Source organism: Triturus cristatus, chromosome 3_2 (assembly GCF_964204655.1).
Source record: "Triturus cristatus chromosome 3_2, aTriCri1.1, whole genome shotgun sequence".
NCBI lineage: Eukaryota > Metazoa > Chordata > Amphibia > Caudata > Salamandridae > Triturus > Triturus cristatus.
Genome location: NC_140584.1, coordinates 830,755,127 through 830,770,496, shown reverse-complemented (window position 1 = coordinate 830,770,496; position 15,370 = coordinate 830,755,127). Strand labels below are relative to the sequence as shown.

At 49.3% G+C, this 15,370-nt stretch overlaps 1 protein-coding gene across 3 annotated transcripts in view; it reads right to left on the bottom strand.

The window, feature by feature from the left end:
• The window catches only part of LOC146858246 (apoptosis-inducing factor 3-like), a 569,318-nt gene that overhangs the window by 166,564 nt on the left and 387,384 nt on the right, over window positions 1-15,370 (bottom strand). For all 3 annotated transcript variants that reach the window (XM_085649067.1, XM_085649066.1, XM_085649065.1), the window contains one exon: window positions 5,986-6,084. In XM_085649067.1, coding sequence (XP_085505193.1) covers window positions 5,986-6,084 — 99 coding nt within the window. The remainder of the gene's footprint in view (window positions 1-5,985; window positions 6,085-15,370) is intronic.

The following is a 15,370-nucleotide window of genomic DNA, read 5'->3' as shown; positions in this document are numbered from 1 at the left end:
TGAAAGTTCGGACTAGGAAGGTTTGGAGGCAGTGGTGTCTGGGGTGGAGGTGGACTGACCTGCCCGCTGGCCCCTTGGTCCGCCATGGCGCGGCCATGCTGGGATTGTTGCTGCGCAGGTTTGTGGCTCTGTTGCGAACGTTGCGGGCGCCCCTTCCGGTGCCACGAAAGGAGCGAAAAGCAGAAGGCGGAGGAGGGCGGACTGCAGAGAGTCCCAAGGACTTGGCTCTAGCCAATGAGTCCTTAAACCGCTCCTACGCATTGTCTGCTTTGTCGCCGAAGAGGCGACGGCCATCAAAAAGCATGTCCATAAGTGTGCTTTGGACATCCCCCGAAAACCCAGTTGTCCTCAACCAGGTGTGTCGTCGGATCGCCACCGTCGTTGCAATCGATCTGCCCAGTGAGTCGGCAGTGTCTAGGCCACAACGAATCATGAACTTAGCTGCATCTCTTCCTTCTGCAACAGCCTGGGAGACAGCTGTCCGGGCCTCCTCCGGACACTGAGGCAGCACTTGCGCCACCGTATCCCACAGAGAGTGGGAATAACGGCCCAAGAGGCATGCGGTAGTCACGGACCGCAGCGCAGAACTGGCAGAAGGAAAAATCTTCTTCCTGAACTGATCCAGTTTCTTGGATTCCCTATCCGGTGGTGCGGAAGGGAAGGCGGTCGGGAAAGCAGAGGCTTGGACAACCAAGCTCTCAGGGGTGGGGTGTTGGGAGAGGAAAATGAGGTCACCCGGAGCCGGGCGATGGCGTCGGGCCACGTTCCTATCCACAGGAGCCACTGTGGTGGGCCTCGACCAGGTGCACAAAAGAACGTCAGAAAGTGCTTCATTGAAGGGAAGCAGCGGCTCCGCAGAAGTAGCTGCTGGCTGAAGCACTTCTGTCAGGAGGTTAGTCCTGACGGCCACAGTAGGGAACACGAGGTGTAGGGCCTGAGCCGCCCTACGCAACACCACAGCATAACTAGCACCCTCCTCCGTAGCCATGGTAGGAGGAGACAGCATGCCAAGGTCTGGTGAGGTATCCAGACCACTGACTTGCCCCAACTCCTCTGCCCAGCCCTATTCATACTCGCAATCAGCTGCGAGAGGGTCCTCAGACCCCTCCCAGTCCTCCCCTTCCTCCTCAGGCTGTTCAACAGACCTAAAATAAGGAGCAGGGACATGGGGATAGAAATCCCCGAGCAACTTCGAGAACGCAGTGTCCACTTCGGGGCTGAAACCGGGATCGACATCGTCCCGAGGAGCGGCGACATTGGAAGTGGTGCCGGTGGGGTCGACGTCGGTGGAGGTGTTATAAGGTCAACCGGCGTCGACCGGGATCTAGGCCTGGATTCAGGGGGGTCCTGTGGCGCTGAGGCCGGCAGCGACGCCAGGGCTGGAGCCACCGGCGATTAAAGTGAGGACCCCCAGTCGGGACCGCGGGGCCCGAAGGCACACCAGCGGGACCAGACGGCCCAAAGAGGCGAGCCATGGCCGACAGGAATTCCTGTATTTGGGCCAGAGTCGCCGACGGACCCAGGAAGGGCAGGTAGGCCGGCAGCGACACCGTAGGCTCCACCGGAGCCGCAGGAGATGTACCACCCACACCCTCTGCCGCGTTGCGCGACTGGCAAGGGGAAGTCAGATAACGATGACGTTTCTTCGACTTCTTGTTCTTCGCCTTACCCGACCCCGAGTGTGAAGACTTTGATCCCGAAGACCGATGGTTCTGACTACGTGCACGGTCCCTCGACCTCCCACGGGACCGGGACCTCGAACGGCGCCGAGTCGACTGCCGGGCCTCCAGCAGCTTTCGGGTCCGCTCCCGCAAAGACTTCAGCACCATGGCCCGGCAGTTGGGGCACGACTTGGGGTTGTGGTCGCGCCCCAGGCAGAAAAGACACACACAGTGCGGGTCCGTCACCGACATCCTACGGTGACAGCCCTCGCAGGACTTCAAACCGGGCATCCTAACTGCACCAGGAGTCGAAGACTCGATGAACAAAGAGACAAAAGGGCCTCAAAAAGTCAGTCAAAAATTGACACAGGGTTCCGGATCTTCCTGGATCTGCGCTTGCTGGCGTGGAAAAAGAAAGAACTGACGTCAGCGCGCGTGGGCGGCGTCTAAGTAGCGCCCGCGACGTCATCTCGGTGACCACGATGCCAACGACGGACACGGAGCCGCACAACGCCACCTACCTACGCAGGGGTACTGCTGCCGAAAACTTTCCGGATCCAGTCTGACGCCTGGGGGTAATTCTAAGATAAGGAATCTATCACTATGGGTTTCTTTCAGATTAGAGGATTTGTATCAGGTCTGCGTCGCTGCACAGACTCTGTGAGAAGTTGGCCTGGTATATGATGTTCACTAATTAAAATGGGCACCTTGCACCAGTCCAAATGACCCTTATGATTTACGAGGTCAAAGATAAGAAAGCTATCCTAGTGTAGCTGTGGAGAGCAGCCTTCAGGCTTAATCTTGAAGGAATGTAAAGCAGTTTGTTTTACCAGAATATCACCTCCTGAATTAATTAAATGAAGGAGAACCACACAGTAGTTATATAAAAATATGTATTAATTAATATAACACTCTCTACTATCCTCCACACGAGGATAGAACAGAAAGCACACAATACGAGATCAATAGACCAGTTGTAACTAGCGCCAAACACAGTGGGCTCCAGGGGGAGACCAAACCATATACTAAAATAGTGGTATAACAATCACGACTGGGATCAAGACAAGGTCGAAGGTCAATGGTTTCTTCTTGTAGAATCTTGTGCATGTAAAATCTAAAGTCTTACAGCCAGGTAAGCCCTTTTGTACCCACTGGAGAGGGTTGGACAGATTCAGGGGACTCTCCTAGGGGAAGCGCAGGACAGGGGGGAAGTTACTCCCATGTCCTTTGTCCAGTTTCGCGCCAGAGCAGGAGCCAATGGCTCCCAGAACTGGTTTGAATTGGACTATGCACAGGGACACATAATGTGCCCCAGGTGCAGACATTCGGGCACTCTGAGTGCACCCACCCAGTCCCAATATACTAAATCCTGTCTGGGAGGTGGTCACACCTCCCTGTGACAGGATGCCTATTGTGCTGCCTTCCCCTGCTCGAGCTTGGCTTAGCAGCAGGAGGGCAGAAATGGGTCTCTGGTCGGCAGCATCCATTTTGTGCTGTCCGTGTCGAGAAGGCTGCCATCGGATAGACCAGTGAGCCCGCGAAACTCGCTTCTGAAGGGTGGAGTCATACCTCCCACACCGGTTACCGGTGTGGAGGTATGATTGCAAGGTGTTTGATACCAAACACGATATGTTTATATGTAGCCGTTTGAGATAGCATTTACCGCAACGTTATTATGCACCACTACCTATACGTCCGGCTGAGTCACAGACAACCCAGGAGAATGGTCTTCGAAGGCTGCAGAGGGGCTCTGCTCATGCAGGGGCACCCTCTCACATAAAACCCAACACCCTGCCATTAGGATTGATAAGGACCTCTATAGGGGTTAATTTATTAGTTTTAAGTGTAGTGACCTATAGATATAGTGAACCTATATCTAAAGTAAGTGGTGCAAGCACCAGCTTACACAGGTTGCAGTAGCAGACCTGTGGTTCCATTTTGCATTGCCTCTCATGGGTGGCATAATACATGCTTCAGCCCATGGGAGGTCTCTGGGGTACCTATGCCCTAGTTACATGTGTACCATATACTAGGGACTTATAAGGGTACCCCAGTATCCAATCTGGAGTATACCAAAGTACATGTATGTCAATTTAAAGGAGAAAGCAGATAGACTGGGGTCCTGATTAGCAGGATCCCAGTCAGACTAGTCAAAAAGAGTGCAACATCAAGCAAAAGTGGGGGTAACCATAAAAAGCAGATCCTACTTTCCTACACACTCCACGTCTTCAGAATATGCCTGGGATTTTTATTCCAAGAATAGAACATGTTTTCTGGAATCTGGATCCCTCCTACAGGACATGTCTTTGTGGGTTGTGGACCCTATATCAAATATGTCTTTGGGGAGCTTTACCCTCAATGTAAAGCTCCTTTGAGGCCTGCATCTCTCATACTATGTCTCTATGTTGTTTTGGTTGTACACAGCTGTATTTGGAGAGTCGCCACCCTTCTAGTGCTGCTTGACTGACCTGTGATCTCTTACATCACTGACCATGAATTACTAGTAATCAAACTGGAATCAAGGGTGGCTAGCTTGAGCTCATGCTGAATGTGCTTAATTCCCCCCTCCAAGATCAGCTGTACATTTGGAGGTTAATCAAAAAACACCTTACACTGCTGCTGTCTACTGACCCCAGCCAACTCTGCACCACAATTCAATATCTGACCTCCATCACCTGCCTTAAAGCATCCATCATGAACATAAGAGAATAACTCCCCTCTTTCTACTCTCAACCCCAATGAAACAACCTCGGAGCAGATAGTGTCCTGCCCCCATTACAAACCTTTTGATCATAGGTGGCACACTCCCTTCCACAATCACTTTCCAGATCTCCAAACTTCTGTTGATAGATGGACCTACTTCTGTAAACTTCAAGAGCTCTCTGCAGTGGTTAATTTGTTAAATAAAAAGAAAATAAGTGCCAGAGCCCTTCTCGGGAGGCCACTGCAGCCTGCACCACCTATTGCCCCCGCTAGCGATGCCAATGACACTATCAACACAACTAATAGCCACCGCACTCCTACGAGTGTAACAATTCAGACTATTCCCGGCCACTCAAAGCTATAATAATGGTGTGACCGTCATGTATTATTAATTTAAATGTATATTGACTTATTAAGCACTATTGTTGTACTCATCTCCAAATCTGACAGACAGTGCAGTGCACACATGTGGTAGACTGTCTCTAGACCCGGTACTGACAATTACCTGCCGGTGCGGAACACCAGAAACCACCGACTAAAATTAAGTATTGGCTCCCTGAAAGCCACATATCTCTCCCTCTACAATCCCCTATACCGCTGTCAGACTCTCCCGCGCTTGCCCACAAATGCAACCAGAGATCCCAATGCTAATGAGACCAACCACAAATCTGACTCTAGAAAACTCTGGATCACACTCACAATCCTTCGAGCTCCCTATTATAGATGGGTAAGACTTATAAAACATCCCTAGAGCTCCCGATAATAAACAGATATCACAAACACAGTGCCCCTGTTCCACAAACTGTAGAGCGCCCGCTTGCAGTCAGAAGCCTACTCTCCCGCAAATCTGAAGATCTCTATCATAGGAGCATCACTCCACAGATCTTGAAAGTAAGGATAGATTATCCTTCTCTGAAGTCCCAATCAACCCGGTCTGCAACCACATAAAACAGTGGCAAAGGGCACTATGCCTCCAAAATCGACTAGTACGCCTATTAGGCCCTATTCCGGACTCACACAATTTACCTCACAATTTTAAAACCGAAAAGTCTCCCTCCATCAAATTCTGATAACTGTTATTTATATTATGCACGTTTATTAATTTCTCTCAGTGCAGAATGCGTTCTCCATTTAGAGCATACCCAAGTAGAGGTGATGTCTCTACAGTGCACAGTCTGCCCTTCGTGTTGAGGTGTCGCTCAGGTTTAGAGGGTGCCCCTATGTAGAGGGTGCCAGGGCCGGACTGGCTGTAGCGGGCACCGGGCAATCCCCCGGTGGGCCGCACGGGTGGGAGCCGGTTTTGGGCCCCAGGGTGCCCGTCCCCACGTGCAGAAGTTAAGATGTTCCTCCTCTGTAGAAGGTTCCCCCATGGAGAGAATCTCCTTCCAGTAAATAGGGTGCCACCTTGTCTAGCGTATGTTCCCCCAGTTCAAAAACTATCCCCCTCCTGTGTTGACGATGCCCCTCTCCAGTCTGAGGAGTGCACCCTCGTCTTGAGGACTTCCCTGCAGTGCAAAGGATCCCTGCCCATGCCAAGGGTGTCACTCCAGGGCAGATTCTGCCCATCGTGTTGCGGTTGACCCCCAGGGATGAAGATGCTCACCCATCACCTTGTATTTACCTGCATAGCGAAGGCTCTTTCCAAACAGCGAGGTCCAAAAGAAAGGCACAGAATTCAGCGCAACTCGCCGCTCGAGCATGTTCAGGGCAGCAATGCGACCTGCGGGGTCATAAGAACACAAGGAACAAATATGAATTGCAAAAGGAAAATCCTGGCAAGAGCACCATGTCAGAAGCGCTGAGGCTACACACCATGAGGAGTATTTGATGGATGTCAACAAATACTACAAGTGTGATGAATGGCTCATGGTATCCTGAGCGAGCAATGTGTTAATCGTTACAAACTTAGAGTATGAAATGTGTAAATCACAAGTCGAGTTAGTAAGTTTTGAAATATGACATACTGTGAAACTGATCTTTAGCATACCATGATCCTTTATTACACGCCTTTAGATATACTTTGATCCTTGTATCTAGGCGTATTGTGATCTTGTGATGTTTATCATGACATGCTGTTGGCACAAAAGTCTGATACAAGCTGTGCCACTCTGCTGTTTGATGTTTCTGACCAGCCCTGTGTGTTTATTCCCAGTGTGCTCGATAAACATGCAAGTTGGATTTTAACACCCACAGTGCACCCACATTCTGAGTGAGAATGACTAGTTTTCTCAACCTAGCCTATGTGACAACCAATGGTGGTGAAAGCAATGACTCTAATCATTGGCAATGGGCTTTTTACCTATGTCCCTATGGGGACACTGCCTCTTGGGTCTCCCTGCTCCAGTAGTGACTGTGATCAGTCTTCTTCGGTCTTGAGCTGACCTGGAATACACTTAAAAACCCAAATTGGGGCTCGCTAAAAAATAAAGGGACTTTGAAGTCTTGGTTTGATGGATGATCTCTGGCAGGAAGATGGGGAGATATTCTATCTGGGGAATGTGAGGGGGAGGATGGAAGCTCTGGATATGAACTGGCAATAACTTTGAAATATTCCCTTCTCATCCTAAAAGGAAAGTAGAGTAGACCTTTGATTCGGCACTTCTCTCACTCAGGGAGATCATAAAGAGACAGGACCAGTTTAGGTAGGACTCTTATTGGTACCCAGGGAGAGATATCTGTCTAAATTGACCCACCTCTAGGGACTGAGAGCTCGATCAGTGCAAGTAGATTACAATCCTGGAAACCCTGCGCAATAGGGATTTTTGGGATTGTTTTTACCTTAAATTGGGAAACAGCTTAAAAGCTGGGATGGGATGGTGAGGAAAGACTTTGCCACTGCAAAACCTTCACTAGTTGTTGAGGCTCCTACTTCCATAAAAGCAGCGTACAACTGCACTTGGTTTATTATTTATTGGAAAACTGATGAACGCATGCCTTCAAAGAGCTATGGCCAAATACAGTTTACTATCATATAAACACACTATATTCAAATTTAAAAAAATCAAAGAAGTTATTAAACATTCAAAAGGCCAATACGAAGACTCCTTAGAAGTCCTTAGGCATTGAAGATTAAAAGTGGATTGTCCTACAACATGCCTATGGAAAAAGAATGAAGCATAGCCTTGTACTCAGGCTCTGGAAGTGTGTGTCAAATGGCCATGGAAGATGTTCTCCGGTGGACCACCAAAACGTCCTGGCAGGAGCGGCAGGCCCTGACTGGCCGTAGCGGTCACCGGGCAATCCCCCGGTGCGCCGCACGGGTGCGGGCCGGTTTTGGGCCCCTGGGGGCCGTTTTTGTTACAGGGCCGTTTTTGCAGCACAGCTGCAAAATCGGCCCAGTAACAAAATCGACCGAAAACCGGCCCTGGCAAAGAGCTCGGCGGCACCCCCAAGACCCGGGGGGGCCGGCCGAGCACTTTGACAGGGCCGGTTTTGGTTCCCAGTCCGGCCCTGAGGAGAGGGAACGTTTGAAAAAGCACTCCGTGAACCCAATGGTACTGAACTCTTGGATGTGGCCCAAAGGAAGGGGCACCTTCACAGAAGGACTCAGCAGGCCTGTGGATCTGGGCAAGGCCCGGGCCCTGGGGCTGGATTTTCCCGGCAGCGCTCTTGGAAATTAGACAGCATTGTGATTATCCGGCCAGAAATTATTCAGCATTTAAACAACGCAGTACTAGGCTTTAGGCAGGAGCTGAAAGGAGAAGAGTCTGTCTCCCCCAACAACCACCTGCAAAACCAGTAGCCTATATATACCCAGAAAGAATCTGAGAAGACTGGAAGCAGTTGAGAGTATCAGCCAGTAAAATAAGTAAGTCTGCCCAGACTCTAGACTGTAAGGCACGGCTTCTGATGATTCTAATCTTTGGATTAAATATGTTCAGCCAGAGGTCACTACATAAAGCACATGGACAATCGATCTTTACACCCCCATTGTTGCTTATTTACCATTTTAAAATTTTATTAAAAAATCAATTTGTCCTGATTGCCTTATTCAATACCCGTCGCACTGAGGAGTACAAAAAATGATGCCCAACATGCCACCTCAGATTAGACATAGCCATATGATCAGCCTTGGTTCTGTGCATACAAGAACAGCCCAGCCTGGACTGCCGGGCCACATTATCTCTAAACCACAACACAAGTAACCCAAGACCGGTTTCTGCTTAATTGGGCCTCTTCAGTCGAGTGCAGCTTGGTCCAACTGAATTTTTCACCCATCAATGTCATTTACACAAGCCCATTGCACAACTGCTTAGCATTGTCTTTCATAAACACAACACGTAAGAATCTGGCCGCTCTTATACACACAACAAAAGCAAATATTTGTTAAAGCACTGTAAACTCAACTGCACTTATCCCTCACCACACCAACACACATTTTAGAAATGGTCCGAAAAATCAAGGTTAAATACACCATTAACCATCACAAACCACTAACATGCTATGCTTTAGACAAGGTAATCCATGTAACCAGACACAAACAATCACAAAAAAAATAAGAGTTCCCAGTTCATAAAAACACTATGGGGAAATACTAAAGAGTGAGGGCTCTGTACAAACACAGGTAACATAACGTATGCATGTGATCACTAATTAGTGACATACTGTGAGTGTATGATGTGTGAAAAGGTTGCAATACGGTCAGTGCTCAATGTGCCAATCATTACACAACATGAGTGTGCTAGAACTCATGACATATTTCAGGTGCACAATGTGTGAATTTGTGTGTGTGTGAGTGATGCCCATCATTAATTATAGTTAGCCTGTAACATGTGAATCACACGTATTGTGGGAGAGTGAATTCTGAAGCATGATACACAAGGTGTATATGATGTTCATAATTACACACCATGAGTGTGTGTTGTAGTGAACAATACATACTATGAGTGTATGATGTATGTATTATGACATACCAACAGTATGTGATGTGTGAACTGTGGCATATCATCAACAATGCATGAGTCACAACATACCATGTATCTTACAGGCATAGCATCTAATGCATGGCTTACTGTGAGCCTATAGAGTATGCATGATGACATTCAAGAGTGTGTGATACTTAACATGTGTGTGTAATGTGACCATGTCTTTATTTACTGTAACTCTCCATGAGTGCGTGACGTTTGAATAAGCACATTATGACTGCATGAAGTATGACTACTGACATAATGCTGTGTGTGAATCATGGTATACTGTGAGCATGTGATGTATATCATGACATAGCATAATCATCATATGTTGCGAGTATGTGATTCAGATCATGACATAACGTATATATCTAATGACCGGATCATTATCTTCTGTGACCTAGCGATGTGTATCACAACATATTTTAAACATGTATTGTATGACTTATAAAATAAACATGATGGCTGTATCATGGCTAGCTGTGGCGAACGGTGGGGTTTATTCCACGAAGAAGTAAGGCTCAGAATTTGCGACGGTTGGTGCATGTGTTGCGTGCTCCGGGGTTGTCAGAGACGGACTGCACTATAGCACTGTTGGATATCGAACAAGCGTTCGATTTATTTGAGTGGCCCTATATGTGGCAAGTCCTTCAACGATTTGGGGTGGGCGAGCGATTTCTAAAATGGGTACCATTGCTCTATGCGGCCCCTAGCGCCAGAGTACGAGTTGGTAGGATGGTGTCCTGATGGCTCACTCTGTGTCGGGGCACCCGCCAAGGATGCCCGCTCTACTCTCATTTTTGCAATTGTTATGGAGCCCCTAGCTACGTGCCTATGGACGGCGTTGGGTCCCTGGGATGTTAAGCTAGGGGAGACCAATCATATAGTCCCTTCATATGCGGATGATACACTGGTTTATTTGACACCCCCCAGAGCTCTATACCTTTGCTCCTTACGGAGTTACGGACCTTCGGTGACATCTCAGGACTTCGCATTAATCCCGGGAAGTCCAGAGTGGTCCTGATGGGGAGACTTGCCATGGTACCTGTGGTGGAGCGATCGTACACTGAGCTGTCGTGGGCAGGGGAGGAGGTGTGATATTTGGGGATACGTCTGGCATACACAGCCGCTGCCCATCTCGAGCATAATGTTTGTCGGGTCATTGAGGGGCTCGACACGCTTCTGGGCAGAGCTGCCGTTGTCACTCACGGGGCGCATTGAATCATTAAAATGGTTGTTCTACCTCGCTGCCTGTATGTAATGCAGTACTTATTCTATGTAATCCTGTGGCATTATTGCCATACGCTGGAGAGTCTACTGATGGACCTCCTAGAAGAGAAGAAATGTAGAAGGCAGGGGCGTAACAAACACCCCCGCAGCCCCCGTGGTGCGGGGGGCCCCCACTCTCCCGTAAATGAAGGGGGCCCCTGTGAGAGAGAGGCTTGCTCTAAATCAAGCCTCTCTCTCTAACAAACAGCTTGCACGGAGCTCCTGCGCTGACCCAGGACTGAAGAGAAACAATGTAACAAGTTACATTGTTTCTCTTCAGTCAGAGCCACCAGCCAGTCCCGGAACAAGGAGGGGGGTGGGGGCCCCAGAGAGAGCAGGAGGCAGCACAGCATTCCCCACAGGGCACTGCCTCTGAGAAGGGAGAGGACAAGGATGGGGGTGGGGGCCCCAGAGACAGCAGGCAGGAGGCAGCACAGAGGAGAGCTGACAGGGGTATGGATGGGGGTGGGGGCCCCAGAGACAGCATTCACCACAGGGCACTGCTCCTCTGAGGCAGCACAAAACTGACTTCAGCCAGCAAGTTTGCAGCTCCAGAAACAGGATCTGCTGGGACACATCAGAAGGTGAGAGTTAGAGCTATTGATGTAATGGACAATGTATTTTACCTATGCATTTTCTGTTTGGAGTGGAGGGAATGTGTGCGGTGTCAATTGGACATATATGGTTTGGATTGCAATTGTTGGTTGTGGAATTGTGTTGCGTGGATTGGATCTGTGTTGTGAAATAATGTGGCATGGTGTGCAGTGCAATTATGTGGTATTGAGTGGAGTAGGATTGTGTGTCTTGGAGTGGGATTATCTGGAATGGTATTTTGTGTTGTGGAGTGGTATGTAGTGGAGTTTCCTTATGTGGTGTGCTGTTAAATATTATAGCATGATGTGGAATTTGTGGTGTAGATTGGATGTATGTGGTGTGTTGTGCATTTGTGGTGTTAGTCTGAATTATGTAGTTTGTTGTGAATTATGTGGTGTGGAATGGAAATGTGTAGAGTTGAATTGTGTGACGTGGAAGTTGCGGTGTTGAGTGAAATTATGTTGAGTGGTATTATGAGGCATGGTGTGAAGTGTAGCTATGTGGAGTGTTGCTACGTGGCATATACTGGATTTATGTGGAGTGTATGTATGCAGTATGGAGTAGAGCATAATTATGTGGAGGTTAATTATGTGGAGCTGAGTGGTATTATGTGGAGTGTTATTATGCTGTGTGATAAATTGTGTGGGGATGAATTGTGGAATTGTGTGACGTGTGGAATTATGTGGCATGGTGTGGTGTATAATTATGCGCAGTGGAATTATGCAACATGTTGCAGAGTTGTATTTTGTGGAGGGTAATTATGTGTTTTAGAGTTGAGTGTAAATATGTTGTGTGGAGTGTAATTATGTGGTTGGGAGTGGTATTAAGTTGTGTGGAATGTGATTCTGTGATGTGGAATTATGTGGTATGGAGTGACGTGGAAATATGTGTATTTTTTGGATTATAATTATGTGGTATGAAATGTTGTAGGGTTAAATTATTTATAGTTGAATTGTGCAGTGTGGATTTATAAGCAGGGGCGTAACACAGGCCCCAGGGGCGTAACACAGGCCCCCACAGCTCCCGTGTTGTGGGGGGGCCCCAGCGCTCCAGAGGCCCCCTCAGCGGTGCCAGCAAGTACCACAAATGCGTGACTGTCTGGGATAGGTAATTAATTAATATAGGTAGGTTATGTAACTTACACTTGCTCTAGACTTTTCTTTATAAATTAAATGGTAACATTTAAAAAATGGTAATGGAGCACACTGCGCAGCATGCAGATGTCTATGTCGCCGCGTCTGCGTGGTCTTACTCTTCACCCTTAGGGTGGGGCTGGTGACCAATTGTCATGCGCATTGCTGACTGGTGAAGCGAGTAGGCATTCCAGAGGCCAGAGTGGAGACAATTGAGAGGTAACGTGCGGCGGCAACTACCTGCCATAATTTAATTATTTCTCTGGCTAGCCTTGTTTGCCCTCTCTTCTGCGGCTCGCGCAGGTGAGTCTGTCTGTTCGCCCAGTCTATGCCACCCCCCCGCAGACAAGTGCACCCCACCCAAAATGAATTGCGACGACCACTTGTGTGCGTAAGGTCTCGAGTTTAGTGTGAAGGCATTTAGTAAAAGAAAGACGCCTTTGGTACATGAAGGTTGTTTGGAAAATATGGGGGGGGGGTCATGTTACACATTAAAGATTAAAAGTGCGTGTCATCAGTTTCACCTGCGATTTATATTGATTTGCGGATTTTACAGAAAACACAAAAATCGTCATTGAAGTTTGTGGGCGCAAGAAAATATACCCTTCACCTATGAATTTACACCTTAGTCTGTGACTTTGGGAGAAGTTTCCCGGTTTCGCCCGACTTTGTCAAGGCACAGTGATACCCACTTCCCCCCAAAACTGACCCGATTTCTTGTAGCTGATTTCTAGTTGTCAAGTGATGTCGGTTCTGAAGGGGCAGGTCCAGCTGAACTGGACATCAGGGTGTGAGTGGGGCAGAGAGGGGGAGGATTGGGGCTGTGGTGGCAGTGGTGCTACATAAATTGCAGCTTGCAGATAAAATGGTTTCTAGCTGAAACAGTTAAAAGTTACTAAAATACAGCAACATGCATTGCTGCACAGTCGAATGCCCTTCGCTAAAATTGACAGGCCATCTTTTAGTTACTCTTTGTTGTTTGGTTGTTAAACTGAGACTGAGGTGAAACATTTGCCAGAACAGTCTTAAAAGGTGCAAAAATTATAAAACATTTAAGTATAAGTATCACAAAATGTGCGGCATTAGACCGCATAATTTGCCTTTTCCTGCTGCATAATTGAGTACCTGCAGCATAATTCTCATGGCACTGCATACCATGTACTTCCCCTCTGTTTACTGCTGTCGAAAACAGCCACCAATCCTACCCCATTAATATGAAAGGAAAAAAATAACATTAACAGCCTTTCTATGTTACGAAGCATGTTCTACCAGAGGTTGCACTTGACTTTCGTGGAAACAGGCACCAGCGTGTGTAACTCTCCTCTCTTTCTGGACTTTATTTTTTTTAACACCAGCACAACCTACCTCACTTGCGACCTTTGAACTGTGGGGCGCTCCATGCACTTTCCCGCCCTGAAGCAGTCGTACTCCACTCAGTTGCAGTAAAAGGATCAATGTTTCTGGACCATAAATGGCTCCAAATCCCTGACTCTGTGGGTGTGACAAGATCACCCAGCATCCTGCCCCAAACACCTGCCAGCCCCACAGACCTCTCCAGGCAGAGAAACCTGCCAGCCCCACAGACATCTTCGGCCACAGAAACCTGCCAGCCCCACAGACCTCTCCGGGCACAGAAACCTGCCAGCCCCACAGACCTCTCCGGGCACAGAAACCTGCCAGACTCAAAGACCTCCCCAAGCAGAGCAACCAGCCAGCCCCACAGACCTCCCCAGGCACAGAGACCTGCCAGTCCCACAGACCTCTCCGGGCACAGAAACCTGCCAGTCCCACAGACCTCTCCGGGCACAGAAACCTGCCAGCCCCACTGACCTCTCCAGGCACAGAATCCGTCATCCCCACAGACCACTCCAGGCAGAGAAACCTGCCAGCCCCACAGACCTCCCCAAACACAGAAACCTGCCAGCTTCACAGACGTCCCCAAGCACAGAAACCTGCCAGTCCCACAGAATTCAAGCAGAGAAACATGCCAGTCCCACAGACCTCCCAGGCAGAGAATCCTGCCAGACCCACAAACCTCCCTGGGCAGAGAAACCTGCCAGCCCCACTGACCTCTCCAGGCACAGAATCTGCCATCCCCACAGACCACTCCAGGCAGAGAAACCTGCCAGCACCACAGACCTCCCCAGAGACAGAATCCAGCCAGTGCCACAGATCTCCCCAGGCACAGAAACTTGCTAGCCCCACAGACCTCCCCGGGCACAGAAACCTGCCAGTCTCACAGACCTCCCCGAGCATAGAAACCTGCCAGCCCCATAGACCTCCCCAAGCACAGAAACCTGCCATCCCCACAGACCTCCCCAGATAGAGAAACCTGCCAGCCCCACAGACCTCTCCAGGCAGAGAATCCTGCCAGTCCCACAGACCTCCCCAGGCAGAGAAACCTGCCAGTCCCACAGATCTCCCCAGGCAGAGAAACCTGCCAGTGCCATAGACCTCCCCATGCACAAAAACCAGCCAGTCCCACAGACCTCCCCAGGCACAGAAACCTGTTAGCCCCACAGACCTCCCAGGGTACAGAAACCTGCCAGTCCCACAGACCTCCCTGGGTACATAAACCTGCCAGCCCCAGAGACCTCCCCAAGCACAAAAACCTGCCAGTCCTACAGACCTCCACAGGCACAGAATCTGCCATCTCCACAGACCACTCCAGGCAGAGAAGCCTGCCAGCCCCACAGACCTCCCCAAGCACAGAATCTTGCCAGCCCCACAGACCTCCCCAGGCAGAGAAACCTGCTAGACCCACAGACCTCCCCAGGCAGAGAAACCTGCCAGTCCCACAGACCTCTCCGGGCACAGAAACCTGCCAGTCCCACAGACCTCTCTGGGCACAGAAACCTGCCAGTCCCACAGACCTCTCTGGGCACAGATACCTGCCAGTAAGACAAACCTCCCCGTGCACAAAAACATGCCAGTCTCACAGACCTCTCTGGGCACAGAAACCTGCCAGTCCCAAAGACCTCCCCAGGCATAGAAACCTGCCAGTCCCCACAGACCTCCCCGGGCACAGAAACCTGCTAGTCCCACAGACCTCAGTGCCGGGGCATACGAGAACGTTTTTCTATTTTTGGGCTGTGGCCAAAAT